Source organism: Hesperophylax consimilis, chromosome 7, assembly GCF_061612785.1.
Source record: "Hesperophylax consimilis isolate HC1 chromosome 7, BYU_Hcon_1.0, whole genome shotgun sequence".
Taxonomy (NCBI): Eukaryota; Metazoa; Arthropoda; class Insecta; order Trichoptera; family Limnephilidae; genus Hesperophylax; species Hesperophylax consimilis.
The window spans coordinates 28543106-28565233 of NC_142842.1; the positions used below are offsets into that span (position 1 = coordinate 28543106).

Genomic DNA, 22128 nt, shown 5'->3' on the forward strand with positions numbered 1-22128 from the left:
ATGGCCGTAATTGGCCGTAATGTCAACATCTACTTTGACTCACGTAGTACTTTGAACCAAATCTGTTTTTTTGACGGGAGATTTAAAAGCTCCAGTGGCGCAATTGGTTAGCGCACGGTACTTATAAGACAGTAAATTTGTGAGCTATGCCGGGGTTGTGAGTTCGAGCCTCACCTGGAGCATGATTTTTGGAGATTTTTTTCTCAAGCCAATATTATTTTCCTTAGTAACTCTGCGTAATAAATTGTGCTTCTTTTATTACCTACCTAAAGCAATCTAAAATTGATTTATTTTTATCACATGATTTATCATAAAAACTACCCACTTTTTGTTAAGTAATTTATTAGCTGGTAAGGTATTTTGCTAAATGTTCAAACTTCCAAATTACAAGACTTTAGTGGCACATTTTATATAATAAATAATAAATTGAATAACATATAACTAAAACACTATTCTTCTTCATCTTCTGTGGAAATCACAATATATTATTTGATAGGTGTACCTACGCATTTTGATCGTGGATTGTTGGTTTGAGTTTTGGCGCTTTTTAAATTATCGAAGACCCTGTATAATGTTCAATTAGTACCACAGACATAGGAATTAATAGACGAGAAGATAATGGCGAGGGGTAAAATCAACTGTTGAAGAACGAAGGGAGTGAAGCTGACTGTGATTCGTCAATAAATCAATCTGACAGTAAATAGGCATCTCGCATTATAATATCACCATTTACTTCTTAAAAGTAAAATCTGCTTTTGAATGAATAGACATTTTTACATGGGAGCGCAAATTACTCGCCACGTTATGAACAAATTTGCGAAGTCCAAATTCGGCAAAAAAATTCGGTTCTATTTTCAGAGTCGAATATTTCGTTTAAGTATTTAGTTAAGACAGTTTTATAAATGTTCATAATTTACTTCCCAGCAACCAAACAGCTTTGTGTTTCGCGTCCAGACGTTTCTCGATGTGATAGTAACAACTGATTCATATTATACGATGTGAATATGCTTAAAATAAAGTAAAATAATGCTTATATATGGAATGTAATACGACAATAAGGAAGTTGAGTGAAAAATATTTTGACTTATAAAAAATATGTTCATGTAGATCAAAAAATATCGATTCTAAATATATAAATATATTTCTATATTATTATTCTTACAATTAGTTAAACGTTCTTGAAAAAGCATTCAATAGCAATATACTGTATACGCTCCACGATTGGTCGAAAGAATTCTGTCGTCACATGTGTCGTGACTTGTACGTACAACGGAACACCTATGGTGCATCTCTTTCTATTACATGAGAGATGGTCGATTTAGATGAGAGAGGTGTATAGGCCAAAGGTTTATTTGGGTTTGTCAAATATATGTACGTATTTGTTATTATTATTATATGAAATGGATTTCTAAAGATACATATTCGTATAGTGCTTTATAATAATATGTTGTTTATTGCATAACTTAGATGTTTTTATTATTATACATGTCACAAAGCATGTGATACACTTCAGGCCGCCGGCCGCTCAGAAAAGTCTCACAGTGAACTGGGCTGTAAACCGTTATTTTACTTTTGGTCTTTACTTTTCTGCGCGGTGGTCCTGAATTCGCGCGGGGAACGTCAACAAGTAGCGACGGCGATACCGTACAAGTACCGTATCGGGCGTGAAAAGCAAATATTCTAACTTAAAATATTAATTTAACTATGAAATCTTAATCAATTTTCTTTTTTTTTTTAATAACATCAATTATAATAGACGGTTAACATTGGTAAAAAAATTACTGGAATTCCTTGTTGAAGAATTAAATTTTTTTCCATACATAATGCTTAAGCGACGTGGTTTTCACAGTTCTAATGACGTCACACTACACCCCGCCTGTTACCGCTCGGATTCCGCTCGTTTTGGCGGGCTTAATAAAATTTAAACTTTGAGAATTAATTTAACTATGAAAACAAACTTTAAAAAAAAAAAAAAAATACCAGTATTTAAGTTTGAATGCGAACATTGATAAAAAAAAATAAAAAAATGGACTCAACTTCCTTATTGGGTTTATTCTCTTTTTCACATCTATTTTTACAAGTTTTCATAGTACAAGTCAACATTTTGCCGTGTTATTTCGTAAAATGAACCGATGATGCCTCGACCATAGTTCGCACAAGAATGATGACGTCACGTTTTCAAATTTCACTTGAGGCCATACGCGAGCACAGCCGGCTCCAATGGAACCGGTATGGGGAGTGGGGATAATACGCTTTTAATCACTTAGGGCAGGTCTACTAATATTCATATGTCTATGATTAGTACAGAGGATTGTATTTTGATTTTCTATACGGTTCATCGTTAACCTAAAAAGCCATGGAAAGAGCATTGGAAAGCCATTAGTACGATTTTTATGAAATCTAGGGTGAGGGGAAATTGCCTGGCAGCCATCTTGTACATATATCTTTTGAAATGATTTGCATACAAAGTGGTATACAGTGAAATATTTTAATTATATTTTTGTGTTGTTAATGCAACTATAACGGCTTTTGAGTTTTAGGGAATTTGATGAGACAAGGAATGGGATATGTCATTAAAAAAAATTAAGTAGTTTTCCCCCTCACCCCTCGGTTTAATTTTTTTACGAATATGGCGATTCATACCCAAGGTTGTTGGGATATAGGTATATATACACAGAATATATTTCGTAAGAACCGTTTGCATTTTGGACTGTCTTTCTTTCATTGTTGAATATCGTGGAATCTGAATATGTAGGTATCTGGATATTTATATATGAACGTATATAGAATTTTAAAAAAATTACTAGTATTATGGAAATTCATGGACGTCTGGGATGTTCATGGAAATGCTTGGACACGGATATTTTACTATGGATAGTAAATGCATATTTATGAAAATTTACGAGTTTTATAGAAATTCATTGATATCAATGGATATTTATATAAGTGCATGGATATTTTATGTAAACAGGGTGTTAAAGGACGTACTTGACCAGTGATTCCTGACATTTTTTCTTCAAAAAAAATCAATTAAATTTTGGTATCCAATGGCATTTATAAAAATATTTTTTTTCAAAGTTTTTTAAATACTTACAATTTTAAAAAAAATCTCCTACGTGTCGTCTCGGTAATTCAGCCGAGTAACCGCTAAACTCCTCACATCGACCCTAGCTGTCCAATTCCTACTGATTTTCTTTGTTTTTTATTATAACAAAAAATATCAAAAGTCACCGGGATCCAAAAATTCATTTGCTTTTTTACTCCAAATAATGTTAGGAATCACTGATTTAAGTAAGTCAAGTACGTCAATTAACACCCTGTATACAGGTTGTCCAGGTAAAGTGCATAAACTTTAGGAGGTGATTCTACATGAAAATACAAGCAAAAAGGATCGATAACTTTTTTAGAAATTTTAACGTTTTAAGGTACAACAGTTGAATTGTTTGTATGGGAAAAATAATATTCTTCTGTGGAAAAATATTTATGAATGGGAAAAAACCGAATTTCGAAAATTTATTTATCTTTTTTACCATCGTGTAGAATCACCCCCCGAAGTTTGTGGACTTTACCCCCGGACACCAAAATGTGTGGAAAATTTAAGAACATTTAAGAGTTTTATGGAAATTGGAATTTCATTGGTACTGTATGTGTGGATATTTATGAAAATGTAAGAGACTATGGAAATTCATGGATAGGTACCCAAATTGCAAGGGTATGTATGGATACTTTTGAATATTACATGGATATTTATGGATTCTTTTGAATATTACATGGATATTTATGGATATTTGTGGATATGAATGTTTAGGATGTTTAGATATATTTATGAAAATTTATCAGTTTTATAAAAAATCATGAATATCCACAGAAGTTCATGAATATTTGTGGAAATTACCATATATATGTATGGATATTTTATTTCAATGCCATGCCATGGTGAGCCACGGTCCTTCATTCCTCAGTCTTTCACCGATTGAAGGTTCCTCTACTTTCCTGCCTTCTACTTTACCAGTGGAAATGAAACTGTAAATAACATATATCATTTTTTATTATTTCTAGCAGATTCACCTATGTCCGGCTGCTTATGGAATTTTGGCCATTCGAGGTTCCCACCACTTACCCGCCCCGGTATAGGTAACTTATGGTTACCCCTTCAGGGCTCTTGCAAGGACGCTAATTTTTTGTTAAGAACGACTCTACATTTAATAGGAACGAAGATTTAATTTTTTTAATAATTTAATTTTGGCCAGTAAATCACAAGGGAGCCGATTAATTTCCTACCACTGACTTTGAGTACCCTGTTTCCACTACACATAGGGAGAAAGGGAAAGATCGCCACATAAGAAATCACGTCCAGACTTAAGAAATAGTTGGACAATCAGTGATGTGCCTTGTGGACATTAATAAAATAAAAAAAATAATAATCCTTTCTTTTGTTTTCATAATGTTATGTTTTTCTCCATGGTATTATACAGGGTGTATCGGCACTAACCCGACAACCTTTAACCAGCTATTCCTTAGCACATTTGGAGTAAAAAATGTTATGGGCACTTTGCTGTCCGGTAGCATTTTTTTTTCAATTAAAAACAAAAAAAAATAAAATTTCCACACTACATCACTGTCATTGGCATTGCGTTTCGTGTTCAACAGCTGTTATAAGCAAGTATGTCAAAAAGCGTCTTCGCTCTTTCGCACACACTAAATAATAATAGTTAAAAATGAGACGAATGGTGCCGTGCCATTTCGCTGTGCTTGTAAAAGTGCGTCAATATAGGTACACACGTGCATTATTCAACGGAATTCGAATAAAATATTTGCCAGATGGGTTTTTAAACTTTGACAAAGGATAAAACAGTGGTGACATGTGGTGAAAATATGAATAATAAATTTTTTATTAAAAAAAAACATTACCGGACAGCAAAGTGCACATAAGATTTTTTACTCCAAATATGCTAAGGAATAGCTGGTTAAAGTTTGTCGGGTACGTGCCGATACACCCTGTATATTGCTTAATTTCAATATTTATTTATTTATTTATTCAAAGTAAAATTATTGTACCCTAATATCTTTCTCGGGCATCTCCGAATTCTTCCACCATTCACTACCGTATACCACAATGTTACTGTTAAAAAAATACATTACATCGACTCCGTATCTCATTCCAGTGCAGAGATATTGCATTAAATATTCCTCGGGCGCTTCCATCTTCTTCTACCATCCAAACCACAATCTAAACACTCCTGGCACTAATAGCAACAAACTCAGCAATATCGGTTGATTCTTTTTTTAGCCTACAGGACACAAACATACAAACATTGCCTGTTCATTCCAGAATGAATGCGACAATACCTATTGTAAATAATTTAGTCATAAGATTCATTTTCCCACCACTTTTAACATTATCATAACTTAATATTTTTCCCCACATCCGCAAACAAGTAAAATCCCAAATAAAATAATTTATCTAACAGTCTGGTATTTGATAAACACAATGTCCTTTAATGATGTCACGAATTCTAGGATTATAAATTATTTCTCATTGTAAAATGTAAGTTTAAGTGTTGGTTCATTCGCATTGACCAATACTCTTAAGTACTGACTTTTCGAAGCCCTTGGTTATTATCATTCTAGGGCTGTTTTTAAAATTTCCCAAAATTTAATGCATTCAGCTCTAAACAAGAAAGTGTCAAATTTTATTGCCCAAACAAAGTGTAATAATTGCAATTAAGGCAATGCTAATATTTACCCTTAACAAAGAACCCCAATAAATATTTCAAATTTCAAATGCATTTTTTTTTTATTGTTGATACATTATTTTACAATATTTCATATTCTAATTCAGTAATGTTGGCCTCACTGGGTATTTCTACATCCCCCTTCCCCCACCCCCAAAATCACCCCACTCACCTTATAAAATCTAAATCTTTCTGTACTTTTATAATTCTTAAGTTAGTTTAAGATTGATAGTTAATGACACGGTTGTGTCGAAACCAGTAGCAAAGTAAATGAAATTTAAGTAACAAATGTACATTGAAAAATAAAACTCAATATGTAAAACAAAAAAGGTATAGAAGTACCTACAGACTAAGGAAAGTTAGACCCATAGTATGGAGCTTAGTGGTTTTGGAGATCACAGTACACTTCAGCCGCAGCTGATAGTTAATAAACCTCTGTATGTGAAGAGTATGCTGAAGAAACAAATATGTTGTATAACCCCGCTAAAACGGCTCAATTGGTCATAAGTCTTGGGCAAGGCCCGAAAAATATTCCTCCAGCTACCCTGAACGGTGTAAACTTGAAGGTGACCGAAGGAACTAAATACCTTGGACACATAATCACCAGTAATCTGATGGACGATGATGATATCGATAGACAAAGACGAGCTCTCAGCGTTAAAGGAAACATGCTCAGTAGAAGATTTCGCCTTTGCAGTACCGCTGTAAAAAGGACGCTCTTCCTTTCCTTCTGCGCAACGTTGTTCACGTGCGAACTATGGGCAAACTACAAAAAGAGTAGAATAGAAAGACTACGGGTCCAATACAATAACGCCTTCCGCACAATGTTTTGTCTACCCAGATACTGCAGCGCTTCCCGTATGTTCACGGAGGGGCGAGTTCCCGGATATGCAGCCCTTATTAGATCCAGGGTGGCAGGAATGAGGGAAAGGATAAGCAGCTCTGGAAATAGCCTCACGATGGAAGCCCGCCTCACTCCATCCTCCAGCATTGACGCACATTGTAGAAAAATACTAGCGCTAAGTCACGGCTCCCTAAAGGCTTCAACTTTCTATTATTTTTATCATTCTATTCTGTTTTGTATTCAATTCAACTGTTATTTTTGTTCTATTTTTTGTTTTTGATCATATTTTTTTGTACCTCTATATGGAATGTGTGTGACCGCACTAACCTCCACGCATACCGGAATAAACACTTATTATTATTTATGTTTTATTAAAAGAAATTGATGTGAAGTAAAATTGAGGTGTTTTCCTGCCTACCATTGGGTGTATTCGTACCACGGTAGTAGAAACATTGCCTTTTGTAAAATAGAAGATGGCTAAGCACTTAGGTGTTTTTCGCCCAGCAATTCAAATGGAAATGCGTATCTGTCTGCTCAGCCACACTGAATAAAAGCATCCTACTTTGTGTTACTCATGGTCATAGGAGATTGAATAATATGTATAACAAAATAATGACAGTGGGTTAACTAGTTTTCAGAATACCATTTATCACCGACTCTAGAACTAAGTGCAAATAATGTATTTTTAATGAAATTATGTGTGTAATAATTCACATAAATTGATTATAATTAAGAGCATGATTAAGATGTTGCAGACCATTTGTGGCATCCCCACTCCCGGCTATGTTGTGGGACTGAAAGTACTGGTGACAAGTACCTGGCTAAGAAGAACTGATCACCAAACACGACGAAAGCCATTTCAAGCAACCAGGGCGATACTGAGAATATTTACTATAAATAATAATGGTTCTGCTATGAATTATTTTAGTTAAATTATTTATGATATAGTCAACATAAATTAATTAAAATTCAAATAGAAGATTTTATTATTATTGTTATATGTAGGAGCTTTTGTGTGACAACCCTAACTATATGTATCATTAAAAAGTAACGCATTCACTCAGCATGCACATAAGCAAATTATAACTCATTTGCACAAGTGTTTAACTAAACACTGTAACAAAATATTTGATTTTCGAAAAAAGCAGAAATTTTTCACAGGATTTGCAATAACGTTTATTACTGTTTTAATGTTTATTGCTGCTAGCAATTTCGAACGCGCTTTTGTAAAAAAGGACTGGTAATTCATACGAAGATTTTATTTTCATGCGAGTTGCCTGTAAACTGTCGGATTCATTTATTGACCAGTCATTGAAAGGGTGACGCCTACACCACGCCCCACTCCTTGCAACTTGGTTTTTTCCCCCTCATCTTTATCGGCATGTCAAATATCAAAATTATATGTTTTGTACAGATTAATTATTGACTTTTCAATATTAAAAAAATAGGCAAAGTAAAATACATTTGTAGTGGTTTTTATTGTGCAGTAGGTCATCAAAATGATAATATAATACTTTCAATACTAAATATGTAAATGCTTCTTTAGCTCCTTTGGTAGAATATACCTATCAATAAAGGTTTCTTTGAATTCGAACATATAGTTTAAAGAAAGCATAATATAACAGAATTAACTTATAATGGGAGTAGAGACCAAGTTGAATAGTAAAATCTAAATCAAGAAAATACAGTTCTTGTTTATTTCGGTCACTGCAATTCGACATTACTAAAAATACGGATAAATTTAATGTTTCACTGTGGAAAAAAAGCTGCTTTAAATAAGGACGGCTGCGGTACCAAGATAGCAGGGAGAATAAAATAAAGCATGAATGCACAAAGTGGTTAATCCACCTCACATTGTCACCCAACCCGGTGGAGATGTAGTTCCCCTGGATGTACACTGGGCTCTTGTAAGGTATGATATAAATACAAAATGATAATGCAAATTCTTTTAGTTTCAACGACACCGTAAATAATGGAAAATATAAATCACAATAAGATTTAATAGTAAGATATAACCTACAATACTTATATTATTTATCAATAAAGGAATTTATACAGATTCATAAATAAAATATAATATTATTAATAATAAACATCACATCAATGGCCAACGTTTGAATTGGCTTTATTGGCTATGCCAACAACAAACGTCTGAATTGACTCTATTGACTACATCAATGGCCAATGTTTGATTTGGATCTATTGACTACATCAATGGCCAATGTTTGATTTGGCTCTATTGACCAAATCAACGACCAACGTTTGAATTGGCTCTATTGGCTATTGGCTGGATAGTTGATTAGATGATGCCAGTTGGCTTGCTGGTGGTGGGCTGGGCGGGCTTGGGCGACATGAAGGAAGCCGCATTCTGGAAGATCTGCTGCTTCACAAAGTCAGATGTGACGGATGAGAGATTCTCCTTTGTGCCAAACTTGCACTTGACGTATCCGTAGAGGTTGGCTCCGTTTAAAGTAAGGGCAATCATCACCAAAAGCTGAAACAAATAACATTATTGATTATTTTATTTAATGGGTATTGAAGATGACAAATCAATTGTTACCAAATGAACTATGCCAACTCCATTTTTTTTATGATTTTGCTGTGCGATTTTTCTGGTGTATCTTGATTACTATTGGATCATAAAAAGATTATTATCATATCTTATTATCTCATAAACATCAGATTAGCAACATTATCAATATAATATTAGGTAGGTATATAAAGTGATTATCTTAAAATATTTTTTAATGAATCGGAAGGAAAATTCATACATGTTAGAGTAATACATACCAAATTAGAGTAATTTTTAAATTTCAGTTTACAAGATACTGACAAAATAAAGCAACATGCAATGAGCAACATGTAGTGAGTCCATTTCTTGCGGCCTACGAGCCTTTTCGTACAACTCACTTGGCTTAATAAAATATCTAAAAATATTGAACAATTGATTCGACCTTGAACTAGCAAAATTTTTGCCTGTGGCTCTTTGATTGATATTTTGCATGTGTTCTGTTTTATAAGAGAACGCTTTCAAATGCTTTTTCCGAATTACATCATAAATCAATTTGAAACAATGAAAAAATAAACAAACTCATGTTTGTTATTCGTTGAAATTTGATACTTTTTTCAAATGTTTATGAGAGACACTACTCAAATAATGAAAATATAAATAATACTCAATGACATTACAAAACTTTTAGACATGTTGTAGAGATCTCAAACCCGCGATCAAAAGGTACGGTAGCTGCCGTCTTTTCGATTTAATACAAAATTGTCATGCATCGCGTGAGTTCATGTGCAACTAATATTACTTATTATAAATTAATAATACAATTATTTTGATTGTGTCTGTTATCTTTGTTGTACACTACTGAAAGTTTGAGAATTTACTGGAAACTTGTGTGTTAGTTACTTCCCACATTTTGTGAGTCAATATCGTGTCTATATGTTTGTAATGTCATTCCAACAATGATTTGAATATTACAGAGAGATTCAAGAAGTTATTGCTCATTATTGTAATGAGAAACAGGGTGTTAAAGTATTTTCTAAGAATCAAAAACAGGAAAATTCAATAAGAAAAGCATGTAACAATGATTTTTTTTGACAAATTGACATATAGGCTACCGGGCCAATTAAGCCCCCTGCTCTTTCAAAATAGGAAATTATTATAGGTGACTTTAGAAATTAATGTTTTTGTTATGAGAAAACATCACATACTTAATTGCAGTATAGCTGCGTTACAATTTCATCGTGGTATCTTTAACTCGGATATTAGAGAATAATTGGTTGATACTCACCAGCCACTTGAACTTGAGTGCGAAGAGCGCCACGATGAAGAAGATGCCCCACATGGCGGGGCACAGGATGAGCGCCATCCAGAACATGCGGCTCTCGTGGGGGTTCACCCGTCCCTGTGGGGAGCCCTATCGTTATATAAACTTTTATGATTTCATTACTAAATGCCTCGCTTTGTATTGCACTGAGCAAACTTCTGAAGGATTAGACCAGTGTTTCCCAACCGGTCGATCGCGGAGATAGTTTCGATTAATCCAATGACGTTACAATATATCTAGACTTGTTATTGTCTCACAAAATGAAGGTAAAATGTGGCTATTAAGAAACACACTTATGTTGCCAGCAAATTCTTAAAACAAACATTGCTCATGTATGACAAAGACAAACAAAAAAATGTATATGTTTATGAACGGAATAAACGATAGAACCGACTAAAGTAGGGGGCGTGGGCACCTGACAGATTTTGAGGTGTCAAGTGATTAAGTCAGTGCCGTGCCATAATAGGGCAACAACAGTTTGAAAATGGCAGCGATTCTTGTTGATACTCGTCGTTACCGCTGATTTTTATGTTATTTTACAGCAAGCATATAAATATTAGACTGTTTCAAACAGTGAAATTTAGTTGGCGACAGTACTAACTTTGTAATTTGGCTGTTGCGGGTCCAACCTGTACTCTAGTCGACCTTGCATTTTCTCTATGATATATAAAATCTTTGAACGGGAAATAACTGTATTATTTATAATAATAAACAACAAATAAATAAAAATTGTGTGTATTTACAAATTAAATGTTATTCCTTGGCTTTAACTAGTGTTTGAAAAGTAATTAAAACGCTTTCTCATCATACACGAGGCCATATTACTACTTTTTTAAGGCAATTTACTTGGAGGTAGCACATGACTTTACGCGATGCGTCACAATTGAAATCGAAAGTACTACAATTGATGTACATTTCGCTGGTCACTTTGAGATTTCTACAGCGCGTCTAATACAGTACAGTATATACAGTAACGTCATTGGAATGATCACAATAATTATGTGAAAAAAATAAATTATTTCAATACATTATTTTTAATTTACAACCATGGATGAAAAAATTTATATCCTGGTCACACGACAAATTGGTTTTTGCTTGATTCGTGGTTTAATGGTAAAATTTTCGAAGAAATATAAAAAAAAGTAACAGAAAAAATTCTTGTAAGATTCTTATTAGAAGTTGATCCCCATGAAAAGGGTAAAAAGTAATCATGGGTCGATCAATCATTTTAGAAGTATCCGATCTTTGACTGGGCAGTTTAAAATGTAGAAAAAATGCCACAGATAGATGGATGTGTTGACGTAGACCATAGATTTATAAATTCTGTAGACGGGGCATCTCAAGCCTTGTTCTCTTATACAGAAATAGAGATGGTTAATCTGAAATGGACATTGAAATCTGAATGGTTTCAGACTGAAAGTGCAATGACAGCCAATATCAGATATCTATCATCTCTGTCGTGAGAACGAGATTCGAGACGCCTGATCTACAATAATTATACATGTATGGTTGCACGAGTGCTCACTGATCTGACAGCACATCGATCAAATGTTTTTTGAAAAAGGGATTGATCAATCATTGGTGGTTTGTGATCGGGTCAATCGAAAAGGATCTAGTAAAATTTAGCTCCCAACTTCAAAAAGGTTATGAGCCCTTGGGTTTTAGACTGATCAGTTCATTCAATATTCAACATCAGAGAGCAATTTAAAGTTTATATTAAAATTATAAGGTCTTTCAAATGCAACATTCAATAAAATTACAACACTACTATATTTTTGCAAAACTGTTATAAAATGCCCAAATTGTTAATTAGCAAGATATTTTTAATTCAGCCAACAATTTGTGCTTCAGGGATTGTAGGAATGGATTCATATTCAGGGATTCTATTGTCAAAAAAAAAAGTAAATGGATGGGTGGATATTTATAAATACAAGGCTTAGACAAACTTGGGTTCGGTTCTACTGGGGTTTTTATTAATTATTATTTTATTGCTTATGAGGCGATGTTCAGCAGGAGATACAACTCTTGTAAGATTACTTGGTTTGTTTACATTAATCAAAACTGCTATTATTCACGATGTAATTGATCTTTTCAAAACTATAATTGGTAAATTTGCATAATGCAAGAGATGACATGAAAACATGCATAAGTACATATAAATTTTCAAACGTTAATAAATACAAATTAATTATTGTGAAATGAAATAATACTCGGAACTCAATAGGGTATTTTCACTGTTTTTTAGTATTCTGGAAAAAATTACGATAATGAAGGTATTCATATTTTATTTTTATGTTGGCCAATAAATATTCTGCAATTTAAAATGTGCCACTTTTGATTTGCTCTTTTTTATTTGTGAATTCAGCGATTTTGGCGTATTCTACATCATAATGACGTAGCCAGATGGAACTGTTTCAGGATGTGAGGTTTTTCAAATCAATAATTATGAATGAATATATTAAAATTACACATTTTTAGTACAATGATCAGAAACAGAAAATAAACTTTAAATCTACTGCACACTTTTAACTGTATACATACTTAGTTTGTGAAAATACCCCATTTATTTGGTTAATATAACAACAACAAATGCTTTTTACAGTTAATAATAGAAATTATTAATAGATATTATAAAGTGATAGATATTATAGTGACAGCGTGCGATGATATTGTCACTATCTTTTGAACTTTTCTCATCATAGAAAATGCAGTGTTATCTTATATTTTTATTATTTAATCTATCAAATAATACATGCTTTGTCCAAATATAAATAAATAGTTTTAAATAATAAGACAAAATTATTTTTGGACGTAATAAAACTTTTTCATCATTTTTATTGTCGGCTTATGCATATTTTCACGAAAATCAAATAAAAAATACTGCCAAAACACGACCACGAAAAATGATATGTAATTGAATCGGCAAATGTTATGTTTGCGAGTACGAAAAACAATGTCTTTCGTGGTGCAGTGTGCAAAGTTGAATGTTTGAGCAGTATTGTTCATTTATAGAAGATTAATAATTAGTACAATTATTTACCCACACCGTGTTAGCTCGAAAAACTAGTATACTTAATATGCCTGCGATTGATTACCTTTCTGGCCTCAAAGACCCAATGAGATTTACCATCGTCGTCAACATAATTCCACCACCTGAGGCCGACTAGCAGTCTTCCCGTTATGTTCTTCACGGTCCAGAAGTCGGCGGAGAGAAGGAGGATAATGCACACGAAGCTGGCTATGAAGGAATCCGAGAACCACCCGCATAGGATGTAGATCACTATTGCTGAACACCGGAACACAAGGTGGAAGAATACTATGTAGGGGTGGCTGGAAAAGAATGGAATCGGGTTTAAATTATGAAGTTAAGAGGGAAATGATTGGATATCTTTTATTGTAAACTTTAATAATGGTTTTCTACACTATTTCAATATAAGATTGCAGAGAACGGATGCTTTGATTAGTTGATTTTGGAGTGTAGGATTACAGTTCTCAGGGCCAGCCCTGATCCAAACGGCGCCTGGCGTAATAAAAAACCTCAAGGGCGCTGTGTTAGGTTATTTTTATGGCTTGGCTCCTTGGCAAGTCGGCGCCGGGAGCGGACTGCTCCAATTGCGCCTGCACAGGACCGGCCCTGACAAGGCTCTATCTCTCTGTTTTGAACATGAGATAGACCCCGTGATCCCGATTTTAAGGTGTTTTTTTGTTGGAGAGTGTCGCATGCCTTGTGAACTATATTTAAATGTAAAGTTTTTAAAGCAACTTATTAGAATTTGAAAGGTAATAATAACACGTGAACACCTACGTGAATTGCTTATCTCCCATGTCCTCCTCGCCAAAAGCGACGGTGTCATCGTCCAGGAGCGGCACCTGTGGTACACCCTGTTTTCAATAACAAGAAAAAGGGAAAGCATTGAGCAAAAAAGCAAAAGCGTTATTATCATTTTTATTATGCGAAATTAAATAAACTGCAAAACAAATGTACACATCACCAACAGTTGGCATTACTGGAGAAACGTCAGTGATACTAAACTACGGCATGCTGTAAAACTAATGTAAATAAGTAATATTCTAGAATAAAATGGGTTTAATAGATTAATCAACTCGATAAAAACAACTCTTTACTGGTATTTCAATAACAAATCACTTTTAAACGTCAAAAACCTTACCGTGGCGGAAGCCATAGTTGTCGGATATTATAGCGACTGAAGTTAGATACAGTTGGCAGGAATAGGAACTACGGCTGAAGGCATGACATCTTCTGTCAAACGCGTATGTAAAATCCATACGGCCAGTGCTGTATTTACTTCCATCCGCGCATACTTCAGACGAAACGATCAGCCGTCATTTTTCCGTTCTTTATCGTCTCGGCCATTTGTTTCTGTGCAAAATGTCGCCTTCTGTCAAGGGTGGTATTTTAACGCGAAATTCTGGAGTTCCGTCGATGTAAGTGTATATTTTAGAGTGGCATCGGAACCCTCGTCGCTTTTGTATGTAAATATAAATCGTGATGGGTGCTAAAGCGAGCACTACGAACGGCGGGCAGAGTCCTCGGACCAGAACTTTTTCGACGAGCTCGAGCTCTGAGGTGGTCGCGGGCAGTACCGGTTTCAGCTTGTTGAGGGCCATCCCGGGGGTCCAAGTGTCTAGTGATAGGCAGCGGGCTCGCTCGCTGTCCTCGGTGCCAGACCTGCACGCGTCCCACGAGGCTATCGCCATCCCCGCCAACTCGCAGAGCTACGATGTGTCCGCTGGCGCCAGCCCCGAGACGGACTCCAGCTCCGCCGAGGAGGCGGCCGCGGCCCCTGGGGGCGCTTCCTCGGCCTTGGGCCGCGTGTACGCCGCACACTCGCTGCCCTCCCACATCTGGTCTCTCAACGGGATGTTCCCAAGTACGTACTCCTTACTCCTTGTTCTCTTCTGTTTACCTTATCTACTTACACAGGCTCTGTGTGTTGTGGTCTGTGCGTATCCATTACTTAATTAGATAATAGACCTTTAACAAAACAATAAGACAGACCGCTAGACTTGACTTCCTTATCAAATCAATTGATGGTAAATAAATGACGTCATTCGTGATATTATTATGCTTAGGCTGCCTGTGTGTTTACATTAGCACCACATTATTCGTGCGTATTAGATCGCAGTTTTTCTGCGGAGTTCTTATTTGAACGTGGTTCATCTTACATCATTGTTAGTAAATAAACAGATTATGTAACAAAATTGGATTTATCATTCCATTGTGAGGGTGAAAAGTTAAAATATAATCCAGAAACCTAAATATTATTAATTACTTTGAATACACGACGAGAAGAAAAGCGATGTCGTGCTATGTATTCCAGCCTTATCTGAATAACAAGCAGATTACATACGTATGACGAGTAGAATAATAAGATGCTAATTTCCATGCCAAATATAATATTATGCATTACACCCAATCGACCTAAAATACCCGTGCAAGGCAGTGCGACCGTTCAGAACAGGGATGGGAAACTACGACACATTTGGTACCTACCTAGTTGTTTATTTATACTTTTTAATTAAAAACAGACCAGAGAGGGAGGCGGATGTTGTTATTTTTTTTACATTTTATTATCCCCGTTCCAAAGATTTTTTTTCCCGGAGCCAGTAAGACTATGGCATCCCCAAATGGGGTATGTTGGAGGGTATGGGGAGGGGGAGGAGATGAGATGGAAAAGGTGAGAAAGTTCCTGCCTATTAAAATCTGGTCACTAAACACGGCTAACGCCATAAGTTAATGATCGTTTTCCAGCTTTTCAATGAGTGCTAGATCAATTTTACTAAACATGTAGTAATAAATTCAATGAAAAGACTAATCTGACATCTGGAAACCCTGTTTATTTCTATAGCGTTACTATTGTGCACACAGTGCCCTTGAGGTGATTTTTCAATAAACGGCGCTATAAAAATCAGCCAAATATTATTTTTGTGAAGTAGGTACCCACTACAAGGGCGCTTCGTAAAGCCCCAAAGAAATTTAAAAAAATTAAAATGTAAGTTACTTTCATTTTACTCAGTGCAATAATGTATCAATAGATAAGTGACATTATAAATTTTTTTATTATAATTTCATTCCGACTCTGTTATAATTTACAATAAACTATTGTTATCGACTTCACAAATGCATAACATTGTAAAAATCTGTCATTTAATGTATTTATAAATATGCTTTTTTACGTTTCGATTCAGTTTGACGGCCTCCATGGTCGAGAGTAAAGCTCTCGACTAGCAATTCGAAGGTCGCGGGTTCAAATACCAGCGTGCGCAAATAAATTTTATTTGATGGATTTGAGTTATTTCACAAATTAATCGTATAAAATAGTATATGGTATATTTGCCGCACGTTCCGGAGTGGAATATAATTTCAGGATTGCCCTGGTTTAAGACTACCATTTAAAATTAAATCGTTGCTTGAAATGGCTTTAGCCCAATGGTGACCAAATCTGAACCACCATCTTCCCCATCTCTTTCCCCTCCCCACTACCTCCAGCAACATACCCCAATTGGAGATGCCACAGTCTCGATGGCTCCAGATGGTTGGGAACAGTTACGACTCTTGTGCGGTATTCACATAAAAAATAAAATTCAAAGTTGACAATACTTAAGTCCACAGACATATGAAATATTCATATGTCTATGCTTAAGTCCCATTACTAAATTCAAATATTATGTTCCAAGTCAACAGAAAACAAATAAACTCGATTAAAAATTATAATTATGTGAGTAAGTAGGTAGGTAGGTACTCATTGCCTACCCGCAACCCGCAAGTATGATTTTTTTCAAACTATTTTTGATCAGTTATTATAGGTAAGTACCTACCCAAACGTTGTTTATTTATTTATTATTGTTATAATAAATAGTGTTCGTTGGGTGCACTGAAGATAATACGTTGTTCTATGGTTGGGTACCAGTTGCTGGTGTATTTCATTGTATATTATTATTATTTATATTGGGTGGCTGCGAGCTGCGAGGCGTATCAAGGAACAAAGTAGTCGGCCATGAATCTGGTCTTGTCTTTGTTGTCTCATTTTTTACACTGTGCTCCACCGCACTTTTAAATCAACCAGACGAATTATTTTATATTTATTTTGTTTTCTATTGGAAGTGCAAATACGTACTGTTCAATTAACAACATAATTTAAAACTTGATTTTCAAGAAATGTGGAAATTGTTTTACATGCTTTATGTAAGTAACGTCAATGTATTGATTTTATCTAGGTAGGTACCGTCCAAAGCGTGTATTGAACAATACTGTCCTTTATAATTTATTTATTATACTAACATATTTTTTAAATGTCAAATGTTTAGGTACCCACATCTCAACTATATTTCCCGTCTCAGGTCGAACATTATCTAGTAAGTCGGGTAAAGTATAACAGGGTGGCCACAGACCTGGAAAACCGGGAAAACCGGGAATTATCAGGGAATTTTACCGAACCGGGAATTATCAGGGAAATGTCAGGGAATTTTAAAATTTTCTTAAAATATCAGGGAATTCCAAAAATAAAACGAAATTCGTTATTTACGATTTGTGAAGTCCCAAAGTTGTGTTTTATTACTTTTACTTGCGGCGTGTGTAACAAAAGATATGCCGACAAAGACAAACTAGATAAGTAGGTATTTTTTATTATTATTTTCGTAAATAGCTCTTGCAACACAATCATGTCGTAAACCACCCGCCTTGGTTTTTCCCCTATACTATGTTGGTGCGAAATCTATAAAGAAAAAGCTAGCAAAGTTGCAACAAAGTGTCAAAAGGGTCGGACATCCAGTACGGTCGTAATAAAATTTAAAGATTATCATTATCAACATTTTTACAAAGTGTCAATACAGTAGAACCTCGTTAATTCGAAATCCACGGGACATCAAAAATCAAATTTCGAATTAACAAATTCCCACGTAATTCGAATTTTTATGAAAAAAAAAAAATACGCCGATAATCGATTTTCTCGGCCGCCTCTTCAAATCCGGGTGGTATTTTAGTTGTAAATTCGTATTAATACCAATTATTATTAATATATTTTCGCGGCCGATTACCGTAGCGGCGGGCCCTTTAAATTCAGATATTCACAATAAATTCGTAAAAATGCTATATTTTTACGCTTAAATCGAGATTTCACTGTCGATTTCGCAAAAATACGATATATTTCCGTGTAAAATGGAGAATGCGCGGCCGATTTCCGTCGAATACGATATATTTCCGTGTAAATCGAGAATGCACGGCCCATTTCCGTCGCGGCCGACCCTTTAAATTAAGATATTTGATGTAAATTCGTAAAAATATGAAGTATTTCCGCGTAAATCGAATTTTATCGGCAGTTTTCCGTCGCAGCGGGCCATTTAAATTCAAATATTCGAAATAAATTCGTTAGGTTTATTTCCGTGTAAATCGAGAATGCTCGGCCCATTTCCGTCGCGGCCGACTCTTTAAGTTAAGATATTTGATGTAAATTCGTAAAAATATGAAGTATTTCCGCGTAAATCGAATTTTATCGGCAGTTTTTCGTCGCGGCCGGCCTTTTGAGTTCAGATATTTGAAGTAAATTCGTAAAAATATGTCATATTTCGGCGTGAATCGAAATTTTTCGGCCGATATCCGTCGCGCCGAATTTTTTAACTCGGATATTCGAAGTAAAGTTAGTCAAAATACGAAATATTTCCGCGTAAATTGAAATTTTGCGTCCGATTTCCGTCGCGGCGGGCCCTTTAAAATTCAGATATTCGAAATAAATTCGTAAAAATACCATATATTTACGCGTAAATCGAGATTTTGCGGCCGATTTCCGTCGCAGCGGGCCAGTTAAATTCAAATATTCGAAATAAATTCGTAAATATACGATACATTTACGCGTAAATCGAAATTTCGCGGCCGACCCTTTAAATACAGATATTTGGTGTAAACTCGTAAAACTACGACATATATCCGCGTAAATCGTATTTTCTCGGCACTTCAAACTCGGATATTCGAAATAAATTTGAAAAAATACAACATTCCAGTGTAAATCGATTCAAAATAATAATACTAATTAGGACGATGTATCAGAACGTAAAAATACATTTTTCGGCGTTTTACCTGACTTTTAGATTCAGATTTACGAAATATTATGATTTATTTTCGCAAAAATCAAATTTTTTCGAATTTCATTAACAAATTTTCGTGCGCGGACAAAAATAAATTTCGAATTACGAATTAACGAATTTCGAATTAAAAAAAATTTTGTATGAAAAAAATTTTCTGCGGAAATTTTTTTGGCGAAAATTTCGAAATACGCGTTTTTTCGAATTATCGGGGTTCTACTGTACTTAATTTTGTTTATTTGTCTATTTATGTCTGGTCTTTTCATTTGTACACAAATTGTCTTCAGGCGAAATATCATAAATTTGTAATAAGTGTATTTTGTTTTGAATAGATTATTGTGGTGCAAGGAAATAATAAATGCTTTAAATTACGGAATTCCCTTTATTTATTTATCTGTTCTAATTTTCTGGCGTAGATGAAAACCATGTTTCAAAAATAAAATTTTGAACGATATGTCCTTATACCAAATAAAACATATCAGGGAAAAATATAGAAACTGCCCTGGAAAACCTGGAATTATCAGGGAATTTTGAAATCCGTTTTTTGTGGCCACCCTGTATAATTATGTAAGGTGAAAAATAAAATTAAATAATGAACCCTCAATGTCTAGCTATGACTAAACCAGTGTAATGGTTCGATTTTTAGTGTGGTCCTTCACCATGGCGTTACTGACATTATCTTCCACTCTGGAACATGATGCAGTTACATTCCTTTATTTTATACGTAGTTGGTAAATTAACTCTATAAATCACAGTCAATTTTATTTGTCGGTTTCGAACCTACGCGTTCCTAGAGTCATGGAGCCTACAGCTCTCCCACAGCCGTCGTCACGTGAAAGTAAATATATATATATATATATTTTATTTTTTTATGATAAACTAATGTTTTTAAGAAAAGGTTTTTATGCATAGCACAAAAAATATTTCCTACAAAAATAAATTTGGTTGTTTGCAGATGAAAAATATAATAAGCAGTAATTGTCGATTGAAGTACTTGTACATATTGAATTATTTGGCGAGTTGGGAATGCGCCGACGTAGCTCAGTGGTCCAGAGCACCCAACCGGACATCAGAAGGCGCGGGTTCAATTCCCGTCGGCGGCATTTATTTTTACTCGGGAGATATTTTCAATTTGTATAGATATTAAAATTTAAACAAATTATTTACTTTAATACCATATTTTTAATCTACAAGATAATCAATGGCCATACGTCTAGTGAATTCCTAAGAAAAATTGATAAATTACAGAACAAACACACACATGAGACGAGGAAAAGAAATGAATTGAGACTCCCCTTCAGGAAAAAAAAACTTACGGTCAAAAGTCATTGATGTACGGAGCGTTGAAGATATTTGGAGAGCTACCAGAAGAAATAAAATCAGAAGAAAACATAAAAACATTTAAAATTAAACTACGAAAATATGTGATTGATTCATTTTAAATGTGTCACTATAATTATATGTATATAAGGATTGTATTAGGACATAGATAACTTAGGCCAGTGCAATTAGCGATTCGCGATCGAAGCAATTCCGGTAGTCCCAATTTTTTTATATGTTATATAAACTGATCTCCTGATGTAAAATCTGAGTTTCCGACCTTGGCGCACCTGTGCTCGCGCCGCCATTTTGAAAAAACTGGCCGAAATCGGGCCAAAATCTAGTTTTTCCCAAATATCTCATTTCCAATGCAAATTTCGGCTAAAGTATCTAAACAAATATAATATAACATAAAATAATCTACAACTTTTTTAAAAACAAATTTCTTCTATTTCTAATAGGTACCGAGGTAGAAAGTCGTAAAGGTGCGTATATTTTTGAAAAAACAAGTTTTTTGCGCGACTAGGTTTGGTTTTTTATAAATACCTCGTTTCCAGTACAATTTTGTGAAAAATTTATTGATAATAATTTTGTAGAAAATAAAATTTCGTTAAAGAAATAGGTATATAATTTATATTTTTTATCTCTATTACGTATCCAAACTCTAATCCACCAAAACCAGGCCAAAAATTGAAACAGAGGTTAGGTGTTTTAAACTTGGCATTCCTTGATTTTATTTTTCTTTAACAATTATTGTTCTAAGAACATATACGTTGACAACAATCGTCATGACTGTATCAGACCTAGCAATAAATATAGTAGATAGACTATTTCAGCATATCGGTCGCCATACATTCCCAATGGGAAGACCACTAAAATTGGCCAAGCCACTACATTTGTGGTCGCAGCTTGGTCTGACATGCATATCAACGTAATCACAACATACATTTAAGATTATTAATACAATTAAGATGATAAGGTACATAAAAAAGATAAAAAATTGGTATTTTCGTAAAATTAACATTTATTGACATTCTTTTCTTTATTAGTTAAGTTGTCAGCATAACAAAAAATAAAATTAATGGTAGATCAGTTTAGACAGAAGTACGAGCCCTTGACTATAGTTTCTTACTTCTTACTTCTGGCCCTGAATAGCTTCTTCATCTGTCTCATCACCCAAATTTGTGGCGACTGGGTCATCATATTCATCGTCATCGTCATCAACAAAGGCTTCTACAGCATTCTCGCAGGAGTTGCCATTGCAATGAATGCAGAGTAGGGAACATTTCAAACCCGA

At 34.6% G+C, this 22128-nt stretch overlaps 2 protein-coding genes and 1 non-coding gene across 6 annotated transcripts in view; 2 read left to right on the top strand and 1 right to left on the bottom strand.

Moving 5' to 3' along the window:
- The first annotated feature begins 88 nt into the window (after positions 1-88).
- TRNAI-UAU (transfer RNA isoleucine (anticodon UAU)) lies at positions 89-182 on the top strand. The gene is made up of 2 exons: positions 89-126; positions 147-182. It is a non-coding gene; the product is annotated as a tRNA-Ile (tRNA).
- A 7851-nt stretch (positions 183-8033) lies between these two features.
- Positions 8034-14717, bottom strand: LOC149422605 (putative Golgi apparatus membrane protein-like protein CG5021). Of its 4 annotated transcripts, none has more exons than XM_089633399.1 (5): positions 14582-14717; positions 14218-14282; positions 13508-13742; positions 10377-10490; positions 8034-9073 (listed from the first exon to the last, which is right to left on the bottom strand). In XM_089633399.1, the coding sequence occupies exons 1-5, from the start codon at positions 14594-14596 to the stop codon at positions 8879-8881; spliced, it is 624 nt and encodes a 207-aa protein (XP_089489525.1). In that variant the 5' UTR covers positions 14597-14717; the 3' UTR covers positions 8034-8878. The 4 variants fall into 4 exon arrangements, with proteins under 4 accessions (XP_089489525.1, XP_089489524.1, XP_089489523.1 ...); XM_089633398.1 differs by having other exon boundaries at positions 10377-10502; XM_089633397.1 differs by having other exon boundaries at positions 14218-14294.
- Positions 14718-14766: 49 nt separating this feature from the next.
- LOC149422606 (uncharacterized) overlaps positions 14767-22128 on the top strand; it is a 254636-nt gene continuing 247274 nt past the window's right edge. Inside the window, exon 1 of the mRNA XM_089633400.1 lies at positions 14767-15304. Coding sequence (XP_089489526.1) covers positions 14923-15304 — 382 coding nt within the window. The 5' untranslated portion in view covers positions 14767-14922. The remainder of the gene's footprint in view (positions 15305-22128) is intronic.